The sequence below is a fragment of the Cetorhinus maximus genome, chromosome 15 (genome assembly GCF_964194155.1).
Source record: "Cetorhinus maximus chromosome 15, sCetMax3.hap1.1, whole genome shotgun sequence".
NCBI lineage: Eukaryota > Metazoa > Chordata > Chondrichthyes > Lamniformes > Cetorhinidae > Cetorhinus > Cetorhinus maximus.
Genome location: NC_135893.1, coordinates 61123360 through 61143697, shown reverse-complemented (window position 1 = coordinate 61143697; position 20338 = coordinate 61123360). Strand labels below are relative to the sequence as shown.

The following is a 20338-nucleotide window of genomic DNA, read 5'->3' as shown; positions in this document are numbered from 1 at the left end:
GCTTGATCATCTCAAGAGGAAGGTACATCCAGACAGCATATCTCTCCAAACGCCAGCTCTCATGCATGATTAATGCAGAGGCTGTATCTTTAAACTGAGCCCCAAGATGCCATCGGGTATCAGGACACACTGATCTGAAACACGGCAGCATGCACCCAAAGCTGGGAGATAAGTTAGCATTGTCCTCACAGAAAGTGGTTCAGCAGGATCATCGTGTGATTATTGACAAACACTCATAATCCTACATTTGTCAGAAGCCTGTCAACTTTATGTCCTGCATTGTCTTCACTTTTGGGAGAGGCATTGCCCATTCAGTTTTGACACAGCAGTCAATGATAACTGATTCCCTTCATCAATACTGCTGAGCGCTCAGGAGATGTGGCAGAGCATCACTTTCATAGCATTGCAGTCCTCGACATTGTCCATCTCACAAAAACCAATCATTTCTAGGAACCCTAAGTCAATGAGTGCATAGTCATGCCATGAATTACATATCGATTTGCGTTCTGTGACTTCACAGGGGGATTACAAGAAGCACTGTTCAGCAGCCGTTCAGGAGCAAACTATGATCCTCACAAGTAAATGGATGGGTTCATCAGAATGAGCACACACCTCTGACAGCACACGCTCATTCCCTTCTAGCAGACATTTCAAATGTTACCGAGTGGGACCAACTTCCATCGCTCAGTGTCATGCATGGGGAGAGTGGGGACTAATAAAGGAATAAAGTTAGCCTTAAACATGGTGACGAAATTATGCTGCAGGGAGGCATGAAAGGCTATGGTGCTTGACAAATACTATTTCAATCAAAATCTCTGAGTCATAAAATAAATGCCATTGCAAGGTGCATTTGGGTGAAAAGATTCCAACGTTGGTTATGACAAATAATTATAACATCCACAAACTGCAGACGTCAGTACGACAGCATCAGGATAATTACTAACCTTGATGAACAATTCTCATGAGGTCACATAAGTCTGCCCAAGATGCAAGAATTACATGTCCCTTGGCCAGCTATCATTTTCATATAGGAAGTGCCTTTGTTCATGCTACTGATGTGGGACTAAAGGCAATTCACCGTGATGAGATTGAGTGAGACTTCATGAAACTGAGCGACAAGATGGGAGATAATTATGGGGGGAGGGGGTGGGGGGGTGGGGGGCACGGTCAGGTTTCATTTTGTGCCCTTGAATGAACACGGGATCTTGCATCACAATGATTAGCCATTCAATGCCTGAGACTTGGAGAGGGATATATTTATAATAGTGCAGATTATGTACAATGAACAAATGCCCATGCCACTAACGTGCATTCAAAACTTATTAATTTTCTAACTCTACCGCTATGTCTAGGTGCAGCCCCAACATTTGCAGCAGAGGTGGAGGCAGCCTGCTTACTGCTATTCCCTGTTGTCTGAGATGACTTTGGCATGCATCCTATGGAGACCCGAGGCCTGGATAGCTCTGGCCTGCTAAGGGTCTCCTGCTTTGGGCTCCTGCTTTGGGGCACCCTACTCGGCCTGATCTTTTGGAGTTGATGGGGTCACTGGCAGAAGGGATTTGGAGTGGCAGGACAACCTTGGAGTGTCCTGGATGGATGTCCCCAGGGTGTCTGGCTGGTACTCATCCTCCCTTTGGATGCCCAAGAGCACCTGGAGAGAGGTCGAGGTGCGCTGGCCCCATCTCATCTAGCCACTGGCGGAACGCACCCATGGCTGGAGCGATGGTGTGCAGGCCTGAGCGCAAATCGGCAGAAACTTCTGAACCTGAATCTCCAAGGCAGCTGCTACCCTTCCCCTAAGGTCCTGGCGCCATATTTAAACAGCACTCACACAGACATTCGCTCACTGCAGACCAGGTGTGGAATGAATGTCTGCATTACCATGGCAACCAGCGGTTCAGCAAGGCCTCCCTGGGGATTCTCCTCCAGGCTGTTCAGGAAAGCGGGTGGTCCTCTTTTCAAGGGATGGGAGCAGAAGGTCCTCCCACCTGACCACGCTGGCCTGGGAGGAGGTCGCCAGGGGATTTTGATGTGCTCGTATGTCAGAGCCATGACATCAGATAGGACATGGATGGACTCTTCCAGCCTGGTGACGGCCTCTGACAACTCTGCCTGATATTTCCCTGCCTGTCTTTGCATCTCCAACAGTTCTCTCAAGGCCGATTGCAGAGGCTTGTCATCGGACTCGGATTTTGCAAGGGCCTGGTCTCCAGCAGTTCTCCAAGTGTCAGAGATTGTGGCTGTCACTGCCTCCGCCTGCTGTGGACACATATCTGTGAGATAATCACCAGATTGTGACCCTGAGCCTACTCTAGAACTAGCACCCACCGAAGTTTGTGTATCTGCGTTGGTGGAGGGTGCAGGTGAACAGAGTGACTGGTCTTTATCTGATGCTTCCTCTGCCTCCCCATCTGAGGTGCTCAGGCTGAAGCGCTTGCTTGGCGTCTTCCACCTTTTCTTGTTGGTGGCTGGAATGGTGAGAAGAGATAATTAGTGGTTTACTAGGCAGGCTCCTACACTGTAGGTCACTCACTGCCATTGTCCACATGTGGCTGATGTATACTGGATGGATCCTCACTGGCTTTTTGAGGAAGACTGATCTTGCCTTCCCCACAGGAGCGATTGCTGTTCTCACCAGCAAGCTCTGCTTCATGCTCCTCATGGGAAGAGAGTGTCCTGAACTCTGTGGTTCCCCTCCAGTCTTCACTCTGTCCTGTCAGTTGTGTGCGATTTTGTCCTGCATAAAGACAGATGGTTTACTGTGAGCACTATGGATGAAAGAGCATTTCAGAAGCATGCATGCCTGTTGTGTGTGCTGAGCCCTCCCCAGCAAAGGATTAAGATCATGTTTGTGCAGGATTTTTCATGAGATGGTAATCTTAAGATGGCTGGCAGGCATTCAGTGCAAATGTCCCATCTGTTGGTAGTGTGGATATCCCTGTGGACTCTGACCCTTAGACTGCCTGATGCCCTTATGAGAGTATGAGTTTGGAGTGAATAGAAGTTTCACTTATCCTGAAGGAGCGCACTATAGCATTAATTTGCTTCCTGCGCTGCAGGATGACTCTTTTTTGTTGGCCATGGATGCTGACCTCCCTGGCGACCTCCTCCCAGGCCAGCGTGGTCAGGTGGGAGGACTTCCTGCTTCTATCCCTTGGAAAGAGGACCCTCCTGCCTTTCCTGAACAGCCTGGAGGAGAATCCCCAGGGAGGCCTCGCTGAACCGTGGAGCTGACGGTTTGTTACATTTGGTTGCCATGGTAATGCAGGCATTCAGCCCATACCTAGCCTGCAGTGAGTGAATTTCTGTATGGATGTCGTTTAAATATGGCACCAGGACCTTAGACCCCATGAGGTAACAGCGGGGTGGATGAATCACTATCTGTGCTGCCACAAGATGCGATGAGTTCGAGCTCCTTGAGGCGCAATTAATGAGCTGAAAAGCAGAAAGTCGGATGTGAAAATCCGCAGGACTTTCCCACCAGCACCACATTTAGTTCCCAGAATGGAAAGTTCCACCCAATGACTTTGATCTTCCAAAGTTGGAGGAGATTTCTGCTCATTCAATACTTGATGTCAGTCAATGGAATGGTCAAGAAAGATGGTGAGATTGAGTTGAGTATTGTCAGCATACATGTGGAACCTGACCTGTTTTCAGATACTGCCTCTGAGGGGAAGCATGTAGAGAGCACTAACACATTTAAGTGGAAGCTAGATAAGTGCACAAGGGAAAAAGGAATAGAAGGATACGCTGATAAAAGTAAGATGAAATAAGGAGGGAGGAGGTTGGTGTGGAGCATTAACTCTGGCATAGGCTGGTTGTAAATAGGTTTACCCTGCTCTCTGACCAAAGTTGATTATATTTAATCTATACATATATTCCCTCATTCTTGGGTCCCTTCAATCACTGGAAATTTCTATCTATTCTGCCCTATCCCGTCACCATTTTAAACACCGCTATCAAATCGCCCTCTAACCTCCATTGTCCCATGATAACAAAATTTCCACAGAAAGGAATCAGATTGTCTTTTTTTTCAAAAAAGTATGAGAAAAGGCACTATTTATTTGATTTCCCAGGTGTGCTCCTTGGCTCTGCCTATAAGCTTTCAGTTCAGCACCCTCTGATAGTAACCCAAATAGCCATTCTTTATTTGTGAGAAATGTTCCCTCTCATTTTTTGAGTGCACGGGCAATTTGTTTAAGTTCTCAGACCATTGAATTTTTTTCTGCAGTCGCACACAAGCAGTAACTTAAAGGAGTTGATTTGTCCACCGCCTCTGTGGAACCTTTCGATTGCTGTGCAGTTTAGAGGGAACAGTGTTTTTGAGCCTAGAACTGAGTGTGAACAGGCACCTGAACACTGAGCATAGGAGGGGACGATTAACAGCATAATCATTTATATCTGTTACTGTTGTCTCACTATGTCCACAATGCATACACATATGCACACAACACATGCATGTATTCACACAGTTATACATGCATACGTGTACACAGGTATACGCACGCATATTCGCACATGTATGCATACACAAAGATGCATGCACCAGTATACAAATGCCCTCATATACGCCCTAACCCATACACTCACAAGTACACACTCATTAACCTATACACACACAGGTATACACTTGTACATGTATACAAATGCACAGACTCATGCGCGCATGCATGCACCAGTATACAAGCAGCCTCAAATGCACACAAGTATACAAACACTAACACATACACACACAGATATAGACTTGTGCATGCACTCAAGTGCAAGCACACAAACATGCACGCAGACACATGCACACACACATGCACAAACATCCTCATACACACACTTACCTTTGTGTGCACACGCGCACATTTGCACGCATACACACACTTGTCAGTGGGAGCCATTTGATGGTTATCAAGAGCAAAAACCAGGGCTGATCTTTCTCCTATACCAGTCCGAAAGGTTAATTGTAAAGCCATATCTGCTGACCAGCTAATAGCAAGTAAATCAGCACTGATTAGAGGTCGCAACTGGGCTCATAAGATCATAAGAAATAAAAGCAGGAGTAGACCATTCAGGCAATTGAGCCTGTTCCGCCATCATATCACACACTATATTCGCACACAACATCGGAGGGTTGGGGGGGTGGGGGAGTTTGTTAGAGGACTCCTAATCATTAAGAAGAGTTTTACTTGTTAATGTATCTTTATGTTTTATATACGTTTTTCTTTTTTTTAGATTCAGAGACTTCGACTTCTGTTGACAGATAATGAGACAGCAGACAAAAAGTAAGCAGAAATGCAAGTATTCAGAATAGAAACAGGAAATGCTACAAATATTCAGCAGGTCTGGCAGCATTTGTGGACAGCAAAACAGAGTTAACATTTCAAGTCGAATATGACTCCTTAAGAACTTCTATGTTCTCCTTCTAAAGAATAGGCATGTTCAACTTGAAACATTGAGCCGTAACTTCTGAGCTCCCCCGCGTTAGATTTGGGGGTACCCCAAAGAAATGCTGGGAAACCCCTCTCAGAACTTTAAAGATGAGGGTTTGCACGGCGATTGCTCAGAAGTGAAAATTCCCTCTGGGCAGTTGCCCTGCTCTGGGAACTATCTGAAAATGCGATTTAAATTGCAAACTTCGGATGGTTCCGGCTGTGTAACATAAATAGTCACTCTGGAAAAAGTTAGAAGAATTAAAACCTCTTCTAAGTTCTGGGTAACTATTGTAAAGAAACAAACCGCCCGGCCCCCACCCCACAGGACTCCCCACACACCCCCGACCACTCCCCCAGGGCCTCCCAGAGCCCCCCAACTACGCCCCCACATGGTATTCCCCAACCTCCCTGACTCCCCATGGGATTCCCCCCCGACTTGACCCCATTCCCCGCAGTGCCGACATCCCCCCCACACCCGACCCGCTGTACACCCTGCCCCCTGCAGGGCCTACCCCCTCCCGATCTAACCAGACCTCCCACAACCCCCCCCACCCCATCCCCTGATGTCCGCCCCTCGTCCCCCACCAAACACTCCAGCCCCCCGCTGTCCGACAGCCTCCCCCCCCAATGTCTGAAGCCCCCCACCCCCTCCGATCCCCACAACCCCCCAAATCCTATCCAATTACCTTAGAGACTTACCTTCTCCCTGGCCTGTCAATTTCAATGGGACCTTTAAACTTACGGTTTACTGGTTTACGGCAGCTAGTGCCATAAAAAGGGGGCGTCTCCTTCTTCAATCCAACTCTGCTGGACTGCAATGCCGGACTTTGAAGACAGCTGCACTGCCTGGATCTCGCCCGGCCTGAATCGGAGGGTCGGGCGAGACAGGCACGAAAGAAATTTCCCGTAAGTAATTGGCATGGAGTGGCAATCCGATGCTGATTGCCACTCCAAGTAAGTTATGGCCCATTAACTCTGTTTCTCTCTCTACAGATGCTGCCAGATATGCTGAGTATTTCCAGCACTTTCTGTTCTTATTTCAGATTTCCAGCTTCTGCAGTATTTTGCTTTAATCTATTATTAGCAAAGTATTTGATTTGGTCACTGGGAGAATCAATGCCAGATCAGTGGGTGAAGGCAGTGTGTCAGTGATCCAGACAGATCAGTCTGTGCTGGACTAGCATATCTCAGTCACTGTGTGAAGTCATTCTTGGATTGATGTCCCCAGCTAGCAGTGGGGAGACATCATCCAAGGGATCCGTTGCAGACTGAGAAAAGACTGGGCCATGATGCCCTCCATAGTTGAATGACCTACTGAATGCCATGGGGAAATGCAACAAGAGGGACCAAATGTGGAGAATTTCTGTAGGCAGTTTTTAGAAAAATAGCTTTAGAGCTTTCTCAATAATTGAAAGAAAGAACTCAAGTTTATATAGCAGCTTATTACACCCTTTCAGATGTCCCAAAGTGCTTATTATCTATTGAATTAAGCTTTAAAGTGCAGTCACTCTTGTTAAGTAGGCAAACAAAGGACCTGTTTTATGCATAGCAAGCTCCCACACATAGATAGGTGACCAATTAATCTACTTTTGATGATGTTGGTTGAGGAAGGAACATTGGCCAAGGTCATTGCAAGAACTTGATGCTCCCGTTCAGATAACACTGGAATTGTTTATATCCATTTTTTGTCTGTCAGTCATGAAATGGTAGCCTATGGCAAAGCCTTGGGCCTTCCCTCCAAACCAAAAAGAAGGTGGAAGCAGAAACAAGACACAACTGCATGTTAAAATTTGGTTTGTGACGAGTAATTACTTCTGTTTCATTTTCTTTTTAGGTTGATAGCAGAGAGCAAAGAATCGCAGAAACAACAGAAAGTACTCAACTCGACCATCCTCAGATTATCCAAAAGCCTCAAATACCTCCAAGAGGAGAATAAATCTTTGAAGGTTGACCTGGACCAAGCACCACACAGCTCTGGTGCATCCAGTACAACCCAAGGTAGGCGTTGTACGTCATTTTACAGCTTCCTGCAGCTTTCACCATATGAGCTTTCGATTCCTGCTTAGCACTCTGGCTCAAGCATTGCTTCTGCTGATATGAGTGATGTCCTCACAACCGAACAAGTGCAGGTACAGGGAGCCTCTAGTCTCCACTTAGTTATGCCCTCTGTTGGCTCAGCTGTGCTTCATTGTTGGGTGCTGAACTAAATGGATTTTGCATTTGTAGAAACAGGAATAGGCCATTCAGCCCCTCAAGTCTGTTCTACCATTCAATCATATTATAATCATCCACAGACCTTGACTTTGTCTCCCTTAATGCCCTTGCCTAAAAAATACATCAATTTCAGTTTTAAAAATTTTAATTGACCTCCAGCCTTAACAAGGAAAGAGTTCCAGATTTCCAATGCCTTTTGTGTAAATGGATGCTTCCTGACATCACACATGAATAAAAGCAAAATACTGCGGATGCTGGAAATCTGAAATAAAAACAAAAATAGCTGGAAAAACTCAGCAGGTCTGACAGCATCTGCGGAGAGGAATACAGTTAACGTTTCGAGTCCGTATGACTCTTCGAAACGTTAACTGTATTCGTCTCTGCAGATGCTGTCAGACCTGCTGAGTTTTTCCAGCTATTTTTGTTTTTGTATCACACCTGATTGACCTAGTTCTAATTTTAAAGTTATGTCCCCTTGTTCTAAACTCCCCACCAGAGAAAATAGTTGCAAATTATCTACGCCATCAAATCCTTTAATCATCTTAAACACCTCATAATCTTCTATATTTGAAGAAATACAAGCCTGGTCTATGCAATCTTACATATAATTATGTAGATTTTACAGCACAAAAACAGGCCATTCAGTCTTTCCGGTCTGTGTCAGTGTTTATGTTCCACATGAGCCTCCTCCCATCCTACTTCATCTCATCCCATCAGCATATTCTTCTAATTCTTTCTTCCTCATATACTTATCTAGATTCACCTTATATACTATTTGCATCAACCACTCTACGTGATAGTATGCCATATTCTAATCACTCTTTTGGTGAAGAATTTCCTAAATTCCTAATTAGATTTATCAGTCACTATCTTGTATTAAGTTTTGGTCTCCTCTGCAAGTGGGACCATCTTCTCTCTGCCTAGCCTATCAAACCCTTTCATAATTTGAAAGAACTCTATGATGTCATCCTTCAGCCTTCTCTTTTCTAGAGAAAATAGCACCAGCTGTTACAAGGATGACACCAGAACTGAGAGGCTATAACTATTAGGAAAGACTGAATAAGCTGGGGCTGTTTTAGAGAAAAGCAAAATACTGGATATCTGAAATAAGAATGGGAAATGCTGGAAAAACTCAACAGGTCTGGCAGCATCTGTGGAGAGAGAAACATAATTAATATTTCAAGTCCGTATGAGTCTTCTTCAGAGCTAAAGAGAAGTAGAAATGTGATGGGTGGAACAGGTGGAAATAATAGAAGGTATAGGTGGGAACTAAGGAGAAATTTGACAAAGATGTCATGGACACAAAACAAAGGGAGTATTAATGGTAGTGTTAAAGACTAAAGAAGGTGCTGATAGTGATATACAGGTAAGATAGCAGAATTTGTTAATAGCAGAACAAGGGTCAGTGATCTATGAAAGCAAAACATAAGAACAAGTTACAGATGGCCCTGTGGCAGGACAGGGCGGCCGGGGGGATACTGGTGGTGGTGGTGGTGGTTTGGGAGAAAGGATTAAAAAAAGAGAAAGTTGAGGGGTGACCTAACCATCCTTATAATCTAAACATTTTTAGCCCCAGTACTATTCTGGTGAACCTGCACTGTACTCCTTCCAATGCTAATATATCCTTCCTGAGGCATAGTGCCCAGAACTGAATGCAGTGTTAATTCCAATAATTGTGTGTTGAGGAAGAATGAGTCTGAATCTAGCCTGTATCTTAAAACAAGTTTGTTTGCAATACAGCAAAGTAAAGTCACAGACTCTCCCAGGTGCCCAGAGTGAACTGGTTTATATACTCTGGCAATGATTCCCTAATCCTTCTCTAATTGGGGATAGCTGTGCTTAATTACCAATTTAAAGTGTGTACTCTATTGCAGCACAAATTGAGGTGTCAGCTGTGGCTCAGTTCATAGCACCCTCGCCTTTGAATCAGAGGGTTGTGGGTTCATGTCCCACTCCTGGAAAAACCAAGAACTGTGATTGTACTCGAAAGAAGTTGTAATCTGTGACTGTTGGTAACTCGAAAGAGTTTCCCACTCCCGGAAACCAAGAACTGTGATTGTACTCGAAAGAGTTGCAATCTGTGACTGTTGATAACTCAAAAGAATTTTTGATGGGAGAGGTGTCAGCTGTGGCTCAGTTCATAGCACCCTCGCCTTTGAATCAGAGGGTTGTGGGTTCATGTCCCACTCCTGGAAAACCAAGAACTGTGATTGTACTCGAAAGAGTTGCAGCACAAATTCAACATTAACATGCAGTACTCCAGATAGAGTATAACCAGAGCTCTGTACAGCTGTGACATTTTTTTCTTTATTCTTTCACGGGATGTGGGTATCGCTGGCAAGGCCAGCATTTGTTGTCCATCCCTAATTGCCATGAACTGAGTGGCTTACTTGACCATTTCAGAGGTCAGTTAAGAGTCAACCACCTTTCTCTGGGTCTCGAGTCACATTTAGGCCAGACCGGATAAGGTTGGCAGCTTTCATTCCCTAAAGGACATTTTTACGACAATCAATAATAGTTTCATGGTCACCATTGTTAACACCAGCTTTATATTATATATTTATATCATGTATCATATGTTATATCAAATTGCACTGTGCAATATCATTAATGAATGTGTTAATACATTAAATGAAGTTCCTATATAGTCCTTTAAACTTTAGTTATCAATGTCACACAACACGAAGTACTCTCTATATCTATATATGTTTCCTTTCAGGTTATAATGAGTGGAGCAAACAGAGGCTGGTGAGAAGGGTTCTGGAACTGGAGAAGGTGAGTGTAGCATGGCTAAGGATTCAGGGAGAGTCAGCGGGATTTAAAGGTTAAATGTGTCACTGGGGGAGAGGGTACCATCTGCCAATGATGCCACTTTTTTCTTGAATTTCACAGAAAGTCAGCGATCAGGAATTAGCCATCTCACAGTCCAGGACAAATAGCAGGGCCACAGAGCGAAAGCGCCCACAGGCTGGATGCGCCATGGACCAAACACAGCAACAAGACGAGCAGCATGTCGATCAACAACAGGAATGTGGCCGCCTCCGAGAACTAGTGAAGAAGCTGAAGGAGGATCGCAGCCATCTGCAGAAACAGCTAGCCACCAGGGAGTGAGTATCTTGGAGTAAGAGAGGCTGGAGCCCCACTCCACAGACCTGAGCACAATAACTAGGCTGTGACAATCCCAGTGCAGTACTGAGGGAGTGCTGCACTGTCGGAGGTGCCATTTTTCAGATGAGATGTTAAATTGACACCCAGTCTGCCCACTCAGGTGCATCAGGTTTAAAAGATCCCATAGTTCTATTCGAAGAAGAGCAGAGGCTTTGTGTCCTGGCTCTTATATTCAAGAAAGCAGTGAAGGACAGAACTAGAGCCAATCTTTACTCAGTGTAACATTAATTTAGAGTGAAACATTACAAACATACACCTCTTAACTCAGTTACACTCCAGTTTCTGTTCGTGTCACTTTACATCTTTATATCAAGTGAAACTGCAATTAATGCCCTTCACAGGCATATAATTAAAAACAATTGATGTGCAATTAATACTGGCCAACGTTTATCCCTCATCCAACACCTCGAAGAATATATTACCTGGTCATTATGCTGTTTGTGGAAGCTTGCTATGGACTTAGCTGCCACACTTCCTACATTACAGCCCAGAGGGAGAATTTTCTCCCCGTCAGGGGGGGTTGGGCGGGAGCTGTCACGGGCGGGCGCGCAGCCAATCGACGCCCGTGATCGGCTGCGCATCGCCATTTTACGTGGGTGAGCCCGCCCAGCGTGATGCGCACCTGGAAGCGCTGAGCACTCCCTGTGCGGGCAGGGGGGAGTAGGCTGAGTCGGGGCCTGCGCTCTTTCGCGCAAAAGAGCGCAGAAATCTCCCTGAGGCACAGAGCTGCCTCAGGGAGATCAGTTTGGTGTTTAAAAATTTAAATAAAGGGGGAAAAAAAATTTTAAGACATGTCCCCTCATGTGACATGTCTGTGAATTTTTTTGAAAATGTTTATTAAAGTTTAAAAACATTCATGAAACCTCATCCCGCCTTAAAGGTTGGACGGGCAGCTCAGTTAATTATTTTAATTGCTGTTTAAATGGCCTTAATAGGCCTTTGACAGTTTGGCAGGCGCACAGCCCGCCCCCGCTCACCAACCCGAAGATTCTGGCCCATGAGTTACTTTTAGGTGTGTAAAGTGCTTTGAGATGAGCTGAGGTCATAAAAGGTGCAACAGAAATGAAAGTCTTTTTTTAATATGATGAAGGTGGTGAATTTCCACACATTTTTCCTGGGGGTTGGTGGGGGGTGCTGGGTGATGGGAGTAGGAGTGCTATGGAAAATATTCGGGAGTAGGATCTCGGGTTTATTTTCTCCTCCCCAGATAACCAGGTTAGTATTTATTTGTTTCAAACCCTTTGGACTGGATTCAAAGCTATAACCAAAAGATGAGAGGACAGAAACCCAACTCACTGAATTTGTACACCCTACTGACTACCAGCCATGTGTTTGCTCTGCAGTACTGAAGTGAAGCAACTGATTCAGGAAAAGTCAGAGATGGAAAAAGAGCTGCAAAGACTTGGGGCAACTCAAGCTGATAAATCCCCCGAGGAATACAGGTGAGTGCACTCTATCAAACAATACAGGATCTTTCTGCTTTAGAATATCCATTCATGAATTCCCATTAATTGAGTATATTCAATCAGAAGCTCCTATTGGGAACATAGAAATTGCTAGATGAAAAATCCACCTAGCCTTCCACTATGCTGACAGTCTCATGATACAAAGATTATGGAGTTCATAGTATCATAAAGAGTCTTAAAGCACAGGATGCCATTCAGCCCATTGTGTCTGTGTTGGCTCCAATTAGCCCAATTTCCCTGCTCTTTTCCCATAACCCTGAAAAATGTTCTTTTTCAAGTAATTATCCAATTTCCTTTGAAAGTTATTATTAAATATACTTTCACCAGCCTTTTAGGCTTTCCAGATCATAACAACTCACTGTGTAAAAATATTCTTCACATCCCTCCTCTGGTCCTGGTTGTGGAATAATCATAGCAACCAATCTCTATTAGTCTATAACAGACCAAGATATGAGGTGAGGAAAAACCCAGTGGTGGAGAGCTTTGGGAACCATTGGTCCAAAGTCACCTGTTTCTGCCAAGCATGTGACACATTCCACACATCATATCTCAAATTACTTATATTCTTATCCCAAAACATAGGTTTCTTTCAGAAAATAATCTTATTTGCATTTGAATGAGTCAATACTAGCTACTTTCACTCTCACATTTCTCCTAATCTCCCTTATTCACCTTGGGCTCGTTCCCATTTTAAGCGTGCTTATAACCATGGGATTAGATCATTGTCCAATTCTCATTCCCCCCTGTGCAACACTGAACCAGTCGCATTGCCAGGAAAAGGGACCCATGCATGCATTGGATAGCAAGATTTAGCCAACACAGAGGCTAAAGCAAGTTTATTCCTTGAACATTCTGGAGCAAAGCAAAGCAGCAAGCACCCCTAACACATTAGTATTATAAAAAGAGCATTAAACCAGTTTCGCCAGTTTCTTGTGGACAAGAAAAAGGAGTGATCTGAATGGTAATCCAGAGGTATAATAGGCCTGGGATTGTAATCACTGAATGTTAAATTTTAATCTCCTGCTGCAATGGGAGTGAAAACCTGATCTGTCCTGTGCTGCAGGGGGGAAATCTGCTCTCTGACAGAAAAAATAAAGCAACTGGAAGCAGAGTTTGAAGATTATCGGAGAATGAAACTGCACTGCAACGACCTTGCTGAGGTAAAATTGGAAAGGAAATTCCCAGCTAGGTGGAGCGGGGGGTGGTAGGAAGTGTATTTCTAATAGCACCTTTCATGACAGCAGGATGTGCCAAAGTACTTTACGGCCAATGAAATACTTTTGAAGTATGTGAAGTTCTTGGGACAGTGACATTTAGAACTGCACGAGCTGTTAAACATAGATCCTTTATTATCTCTTCCTAGCAGACTCCCTCTGCTGGTACATGTGTATGGTAGCCCCAAATGAACAAAATGCTGAATATAATTTTCAAAACACTATATAGTCACTGTTGTAATGTAAGAAATTTGGCACTCACTAACTCAACTTACAGCATGTGTTCTCATAAACCTCAGCATCATTAATCCTGATGCACAGAAGAGAGTGAGAAATGGCAAAAGTGGGCTTTGCTGGATAATGTTTGGCACATCAGCCTGGCCCCGCAAAAGTGATACAACACTTTCTAAAGCTTTTAATTAGATCTAATGTCAAGTATTTTTTCTGTGGCAAAGCTATCTTGCGAAAACACACAAACACAGACAGACGCCACATCAAACATGACACTGGGCTTTGTATGTCACTGATTTTGCAAAATGACTCTATTAGTCTGTGAATATTAACAATGCTGCCCACCTCACAGGTCCGCAGTGCAAGCAGTCAGTCCATTCTGGGTTTGGCCAGGAATCACCAGGCTACCCAGGCCACTTCTGCTAGTTCCAGTCAGCAAAAACAGGAGGGCAGCAGAGAACAAGCAGCAAAAACAATCCAGAAGCACTGGCACCAATATCGAAATCAGGTATACACTGATCGTAGACAGGGGGGTGGGGTGGGGGGTGGAGGGGTTTTTGGGGGTGGCGGTGGTTTCAAAGCACGGATTTTCACCTGATCATGTCATAACAACAACTTGCATTCATATAGCGCTGTTGACATAGTAAATGTACCAAGGCATTTCACAGGAGCATTGATGGATCAAATTTGACATCGAGCCATATAAGGAAATCTTGGGAAAAGTGACCAAAAACATAGCTAAGGGAGTAGGTTTTAAGGATCATCTTAAAGGAAGAAAGAGGTAGAGAGGCAGAGAAGCCGAGAGGCTTAGGGAGGGAACTCCAAAGCTTAGGACCTTGGTAGCTAAAATCACAGCTGCGAATGGAGAAGCAATTAAAATAATGAAGGCCAAAAAACCAACATTGGAAGACTGCAGATATGTAGAAGATTCAGGACTGGAGGAGAATAAAGCAATACCAGGGTGAGTGGAGGAGGGCGGGGGCTGCAAGGCCACAGAGGGTTTTGAAAATAAGGGTGATCATTTTAAATCTGAGGTGTTTGCTGAACCGGGAGCCAACATAGGTCCATTTTCACAGAGGTGATGGGACAATGGGTCTTGATGTGAGTTAAGATATGAGCAGCACAATGCAATTGTTAGGCCACCACTTTGATTACAATTCAGGACATTATAATGCTAAGAAGCCACGAGTCTCGTGGTTCATTTCCACTTGCCACCATGAGCACAATGCTAAGCAATACACTCCTATTAAAAGGCAATTAGTTAATTTGCAACTCCACGGTAACAACTTGAATCTTTAACATCATCTTTAACATGACAAAACAACCCTAAAGGAGGAAGAGAATAGACACGAAACAAGGTGATTGAAAACAAATATTTTGAGGAGGCTTTTGTTGTTGATCAATTGAAATCTCTAAGATATTTGTTGGGTAAGAGTGTCAAGGGTTGTGGAACAAGATGCGTAAATAGAGTTGAGGTAAGATTGACCATGATCTATTTGGATGACGGAACAGGCTCAAGGGGCTGAGTGGCCTACTCCTGCTCCTGTGGTTCTTGATGTATGTATGTTCTTCAATGTACCAAAGACAAAGGGATTTAGGAAGACAATTCTAAAATATGGGGTTGGAATAGGGGTGGAGGTCAGGGGTCATTTCTGTACACTGTGGCACTAATGATAGAGGGGAGATTGTGTGGGATACAGTAATTCTGAAGATTGGGTCAGAATTTTTTTTTTAAATGGTGTAAATGGCTGACTTTATCCAGCATCTCTTTTTGATTGGAGGATTCCAATTGGCTCCCGAGCACAAATCTAAAGAATGTTCTGTAATGAGAACTGAAATTTTAAAGTGGCAACACCATAAGGGTTGTATTAACCATCTTGTTGCTTGCAAAAAAACTTAAATGAGTATTCCTTTGTGTATTGAAAGGAGGGCTCTATTGGCTTGTCACATCTCTCAGAAATGTTTCAAACCACTTCATATGTAATCAGCTACTTTGTTGTACAGTAAGTGTGGCAACCATTTTCTGCATTGTGGATCCCTTAAACAGCAATGACATATTGACAGCAATGAAGGCAGGTGAATGGAGTGGAGGTACAGATTACACATGATTGAATAAAATAGTGAAACAGATTCAAAGAGCTGAATAACACACCTGTTCCTATTTCCTATGAGATGAATGACCACAACCTTCTGCTATTCTTCAGATATGCCTTTTAAAGTTCCCCTGAACTACCAGAGCAAGCACAAACAGTTTCATTAAAACATCTCATCTGTAGGAAGGTACCTCCAATAACATAGCACTCCCTCAACATTGCATTGGTTTATGGGCTCAGGTTATGTGCTCGCAAGCCTCTGGAGCATACCTCGAACCCACAACTTTCTGACTTAGAGTTGGGAGTGCTACTGACTGATACTACAGCACTGTGATCAAAACAGGGCTTCTCTGGATGTTCCCCATCAATATTAATGGCTGTTTCCATTATTTATCATACTAGAAGACTTGGTGGAAGGAGTTAAGTCTTGATTATTGTTGAGTATTCCTGCTTCCACATCATTCTCTATTTTACTTCATTTTTCCCAAGGCTCAAAAAGGTGAAATTCTTCACCTCCTATAGTCTTCTCTTTGTGCTACAATCTAAAACCTGAACTTAGCAATACCTAATCATTTTACTTGATAGGCTTCATCTTTTATCAGTTTTCTTTTTCCACCTGATCTATGGACTCTAATCTTTCATCTGGTGATTTAAGAAAAAAAAGTAGGAGGATTTCCACTGTCAGAAACTATTAATCTGACTGACTGGTTGACAATGATGTGCTTGTTTATAATTGTGCATACGCGAGCTTCACATTGAGAGAGCTGGTGAGCTGGGTCTGATTCTTTGGAATTGGAGCCTCTAAGTTCAAGATCTGGCAGCACTGGATTTTCTGCACCTACGTTGTACATATTAGCTTATTTGCTGATGCAACATGATAGATAGGGGGATCACAATCTTTAATTTGCCACGAACAAATTTTAGATTTTTATATTTATTCTTTCACGGGACATGTGCGTCACTGGCTAAGCCAGCATTTATTGCCCATCCCTAATTGCCCTTGAAAAGATGGTGGTGAGCCTCTTTCTTGAACTGCTACAGTCCATATGATGTAGGTACACCACCATGCTGTCAGGCAGGGAGTTCCAGGATTTTGACAGTGAAGGAACCGTGACATAGTTCGAAGTCAAGTTGGTGTGTGGCTTAGAGGGGAACTTGCAGGTGGTGGGTTCTCATTCATCTGCTGACCTTGTTCTTCTAGGCAATAAGAGGGCAAATTCAGTGAGTCTGTGCTGCTGGAATATGACCTAGCTAGATTGATGTACAAGTCAAGATTGTGTTGTTTTCGTCCTGTCTCCAGCCCATGCTCCCTCGGTTTAATGTCTCATTCAAAACACTCATGCTTCCATCTAATGAAGCTCCACTCCAAGGCCTCAATCTCACAACAATCCTCAGCTACAGTAAATATACAGTAAAGAGATTAATCTGTTTTTGGTGATGTTGATTGAGGAAATTATGTTGACCAGGAAATCAAGAAAACTTGCTTTCTCTTCTTCAAATAGGATCTTTTCCACCCACATGAGAGAGCAGGCATGACCTTGCTTTAATGTCTCATCCGAAAGATGGACCTCTGGCACTGTAGCACTACCCCAAATGCTTCAGTGATGTTTTATGCTCAAGTCCTGGACTGGGGCTTGGACCCACAAACTTCTGACTCAGAGGCATGTGTGCTACCCACTGTGTAAAGTTGACATTATGTTGTAAACATATTGAAAACAATTATAATCCTGAGTTCTGATAGTCTAAGTAAATAATTAAGAGCTTTCTGAGTTTAATTCTTCGTGACAGGGGAAGATCAAATTAAAACAAATTGTGCGTAATTGAGTGGTACTCATGCCACTAAATACTGGAAAGTCTTTTCCTCAGCTATAACAAACATGAAAGGCTGAATATGCTGGGGCTCTTCGCTCTAGAACAGAACAGGCTGAGGGATGACTTAATAGAGATTTTTCAAATTATGAAAGGGTTTTTTAGGTAGCTGTAGAGTAGATGTTTTCACTTGTGGAGAATCTGGAAACTTGCAGTAAATCTACTTTATTTTTAATTAAGAATCTCAAGGCATAGACATGGCTCATCCTTATGAACCTGTGAATGGGATGCAGTGTTACGTTACCTGCTGATTCTATCTTTCACAGCCCAGAACAATTGTGTCTGAATGTTTAACATTTGACAGTGTTGTTATCATTGCAATGGGGGCATGAGGCACATTCTGATAGTCATTTGTAGAAGGAGAACTGTCTTGTAAATCAATATGGAGGAAGTATTTTTGGGAAGTTGCGGGTTTTAAGAACAGTTTAGTCCATTTCGTATCACTATAAGCAAGTTTCAATTATGCTCTTTTTTCCTGTATAGAAAGAAGACACAGACATGGAAGAGGTAAGCTTTATGTGAAATAGTAAACAATATTTTAAGTAATGTCAAAATTTGCAACTAAGTACAATAGTAAGATTATAAAACTTCAAGACTTTCAAACCCTTCGCTTCCCTATGATCTGCCTCCTAAATACCTGAGTTTTGTTTAAAATTCTTAGAGACAATGAAAGTGACGGTCGTTAGGTGATACCAGATCCCTCACTCTGCTCTGAACTCCATGTCAGAGTCACGTCAGGTATCGTGACGGAGTCCCAATGTGTAGCACCATGCTGCAGTGGAACATATGTCTGATCCTGTACCCAGCTGAGCTCCCAATCTAAGTCTTGCTTCTACAAAGAGGCACCAAGTGGAGACCATCCGTTCCCAACAGGAAAAGAAAGTCTCAATACAAGAATGTAACTCTGCCTTGAATATACTTAATGACCCAGCCTCTGCTGCCCTCTGTGAAAGAGAATTCCACAGACTAATGACCTGCTGAGGAAACAAAAAATTCTCCTCGCCTCAGTCTTAAATGGGAGCCCCCTAATTGTTAAACTGTGTCCCCTAGTTCTAGATTCCCCTTCAAGGGGAAAACACCCTCTCAGCATCCATCTGTCAAGTCCCCTCAGGATCTTATAGGTTTCAATAAGATCACCTTTCATTCTTCTAAACTCCAATAGGTTTAGACCCAACATTTCAAGGGTAGACAATGCACACCCATGGTCTCAAGTCATTGTCCTTAAACCCTTAGCTGATCCAGATTGGAATAATGAAATAGAAATAAAGTGATGCTCCTGAAGTCAAAGTAGGATACTTAATTTTGTATAGTCCTCTTTCTAGGTAAAGAAAGTATAAATGAATGGTCTAGAGAAAGATTTATTATTCCCAAGCAGCATGGACAAAATCACATGATGGTCATTTTTTTAAAGAAATCATTGCGCAGCCCAAGTATAAAATCATCTGAACAACTGACAACTGGTCTGTTTTATACTGGGGAAAAGCAAACTTGTTCAAGGTTCTAGTCCAACCTTAGTTGAACTTTCCCAGAGCAGTTGACTTAAAGATACCTTTACCTTCCCAAGAACCATTGTTAAATGTACAGAAGTGTCAATCTACTCAAGCATGAGGACATAAACATTGGTTACAGAGCAAAGGCAAGTTGATGGACTTAAGATATAGATCAGCAATGATCTAACTGAATGATGGCGGAACAGGCTTGAGGGGCTGAATGGCCTACTGCTGTTCCTTTGTAACTTCCATTGCTTTAGAACTGATGGTAGAACTTGCACCATCAAAAAGTTTAACCAGTCACCTTTTATAAGAGTGAGTGAAAGTGGAGTTACAGGATATGCTTCTGGGACAGAATACAGAACTTTACTCTGCAGCTGATCCATGCTTTACCTGTGGTGCAAGAACAGTAGTTCATTGAAAATGAAAATGTCCTTTTTCTCAACATTAAGACAATGCTCAAGATTAAGGAAGCAGATTACCCATTTAAACCAACCAGGGTGGAAATTCTGTGTGTTCTGCTTAAAAGTAGACCTGAATCTTTCTGGAATCAAAATTCTGCCCTTCTGGTTGTACTTATAGGCAATTACTGTGATACAAACATCTGCACGGGGGCATTTAGCACGGAAGAAGCTTGAGGGCGCACACTCTGTAGGTCTGAAGAAACTGCCTGTTGCCTATCCTCAGCAGAACAAGGTAGTTAACATCTTCCAAGAATTTCCACAATCTTATTGTCTTAACTGGACCTTTAATGCAAGGAGAATATTCCGGTCATCATTGTTACAGACCTCGCTATCAACAAAAAATCTAAAGGAGCTAATCTTGACATTGTTTGCCAAGCAAATAAGTTTGTATAGTCTCAACTCAGGATCTCCCAAAGCACTTTTTAACCAAAAGGATTACTTTCTGAAGTGCAGTCACTGCCGTTATACAGGCAAACACAGCTGCCAATTTGTGCACAACAATGTCTCACTCACAACAGTGAGTGAATGACCAGATAATCTGTTATTGATGGTATTGGTCAGGAGAACTTGTACTTGGAACAAAGCCATAGGAGTTTTTTTTGTCCACCTGAGCAGGTATACAGGACCTGTGTTTAATCTCTCCTTTGAAGGTTGGCAACTCTGACAGTGCAGCATACCCTCATTGCTCAACTGAAGCACAGCCTAG

At 43.3% G+C, this 20338-nt stretch overlaps 1 protein-coding gene across 3 annotated transcripts in view; it reads left to right on the top strand.

The window, feature by feature from the left end:
* iqce (IQ motif containing E) overlaps positions 1 to 20338 on the top strand; it is a 93005-nt gene that overhangs the window by 59267 nt on the left and 13400 nt on the right. The window contains exons 11-19 of one of the 3 annotated variants that reach the window (XM_078558536.1): positions 5224 to 5273; positions 7258 to 7421; positions 10357 to 10412; positions 10530 to 10744; positions 12149 to 12247; positions 13335 to 13431; positions 14069 to 14224; positions 18162 to 18185; positions 19751 to 19864. In XM_078558536.1, coding sequence (XP_078414662.1) covers positions 5224 to 5273; positions 7258 to 7421; positions 10357 to 10412; positions 10530 to 10744; positions 12149 to 12247; positions 13335 to 13431; positions 14069 to 14224; positions 18162 to 18185; positions 19751 to 19864 — 975 coding nt within the window. The remainder of the gene's footprint in view (positions 1 to 5223; positions 5274 to 7257; positions 7422 to 10356; positions 10413 to 10529; positions 10745 to 12148; positions 12248 to 13334; positions 13432 to 14068; positions 14225 to 18161; positions 18186 to 19750; positions 19865 to 20338) is intronic. The other 2 variants (XM_078558537.1, XM_078558538.1) reach the window with 2 other exon arrangements.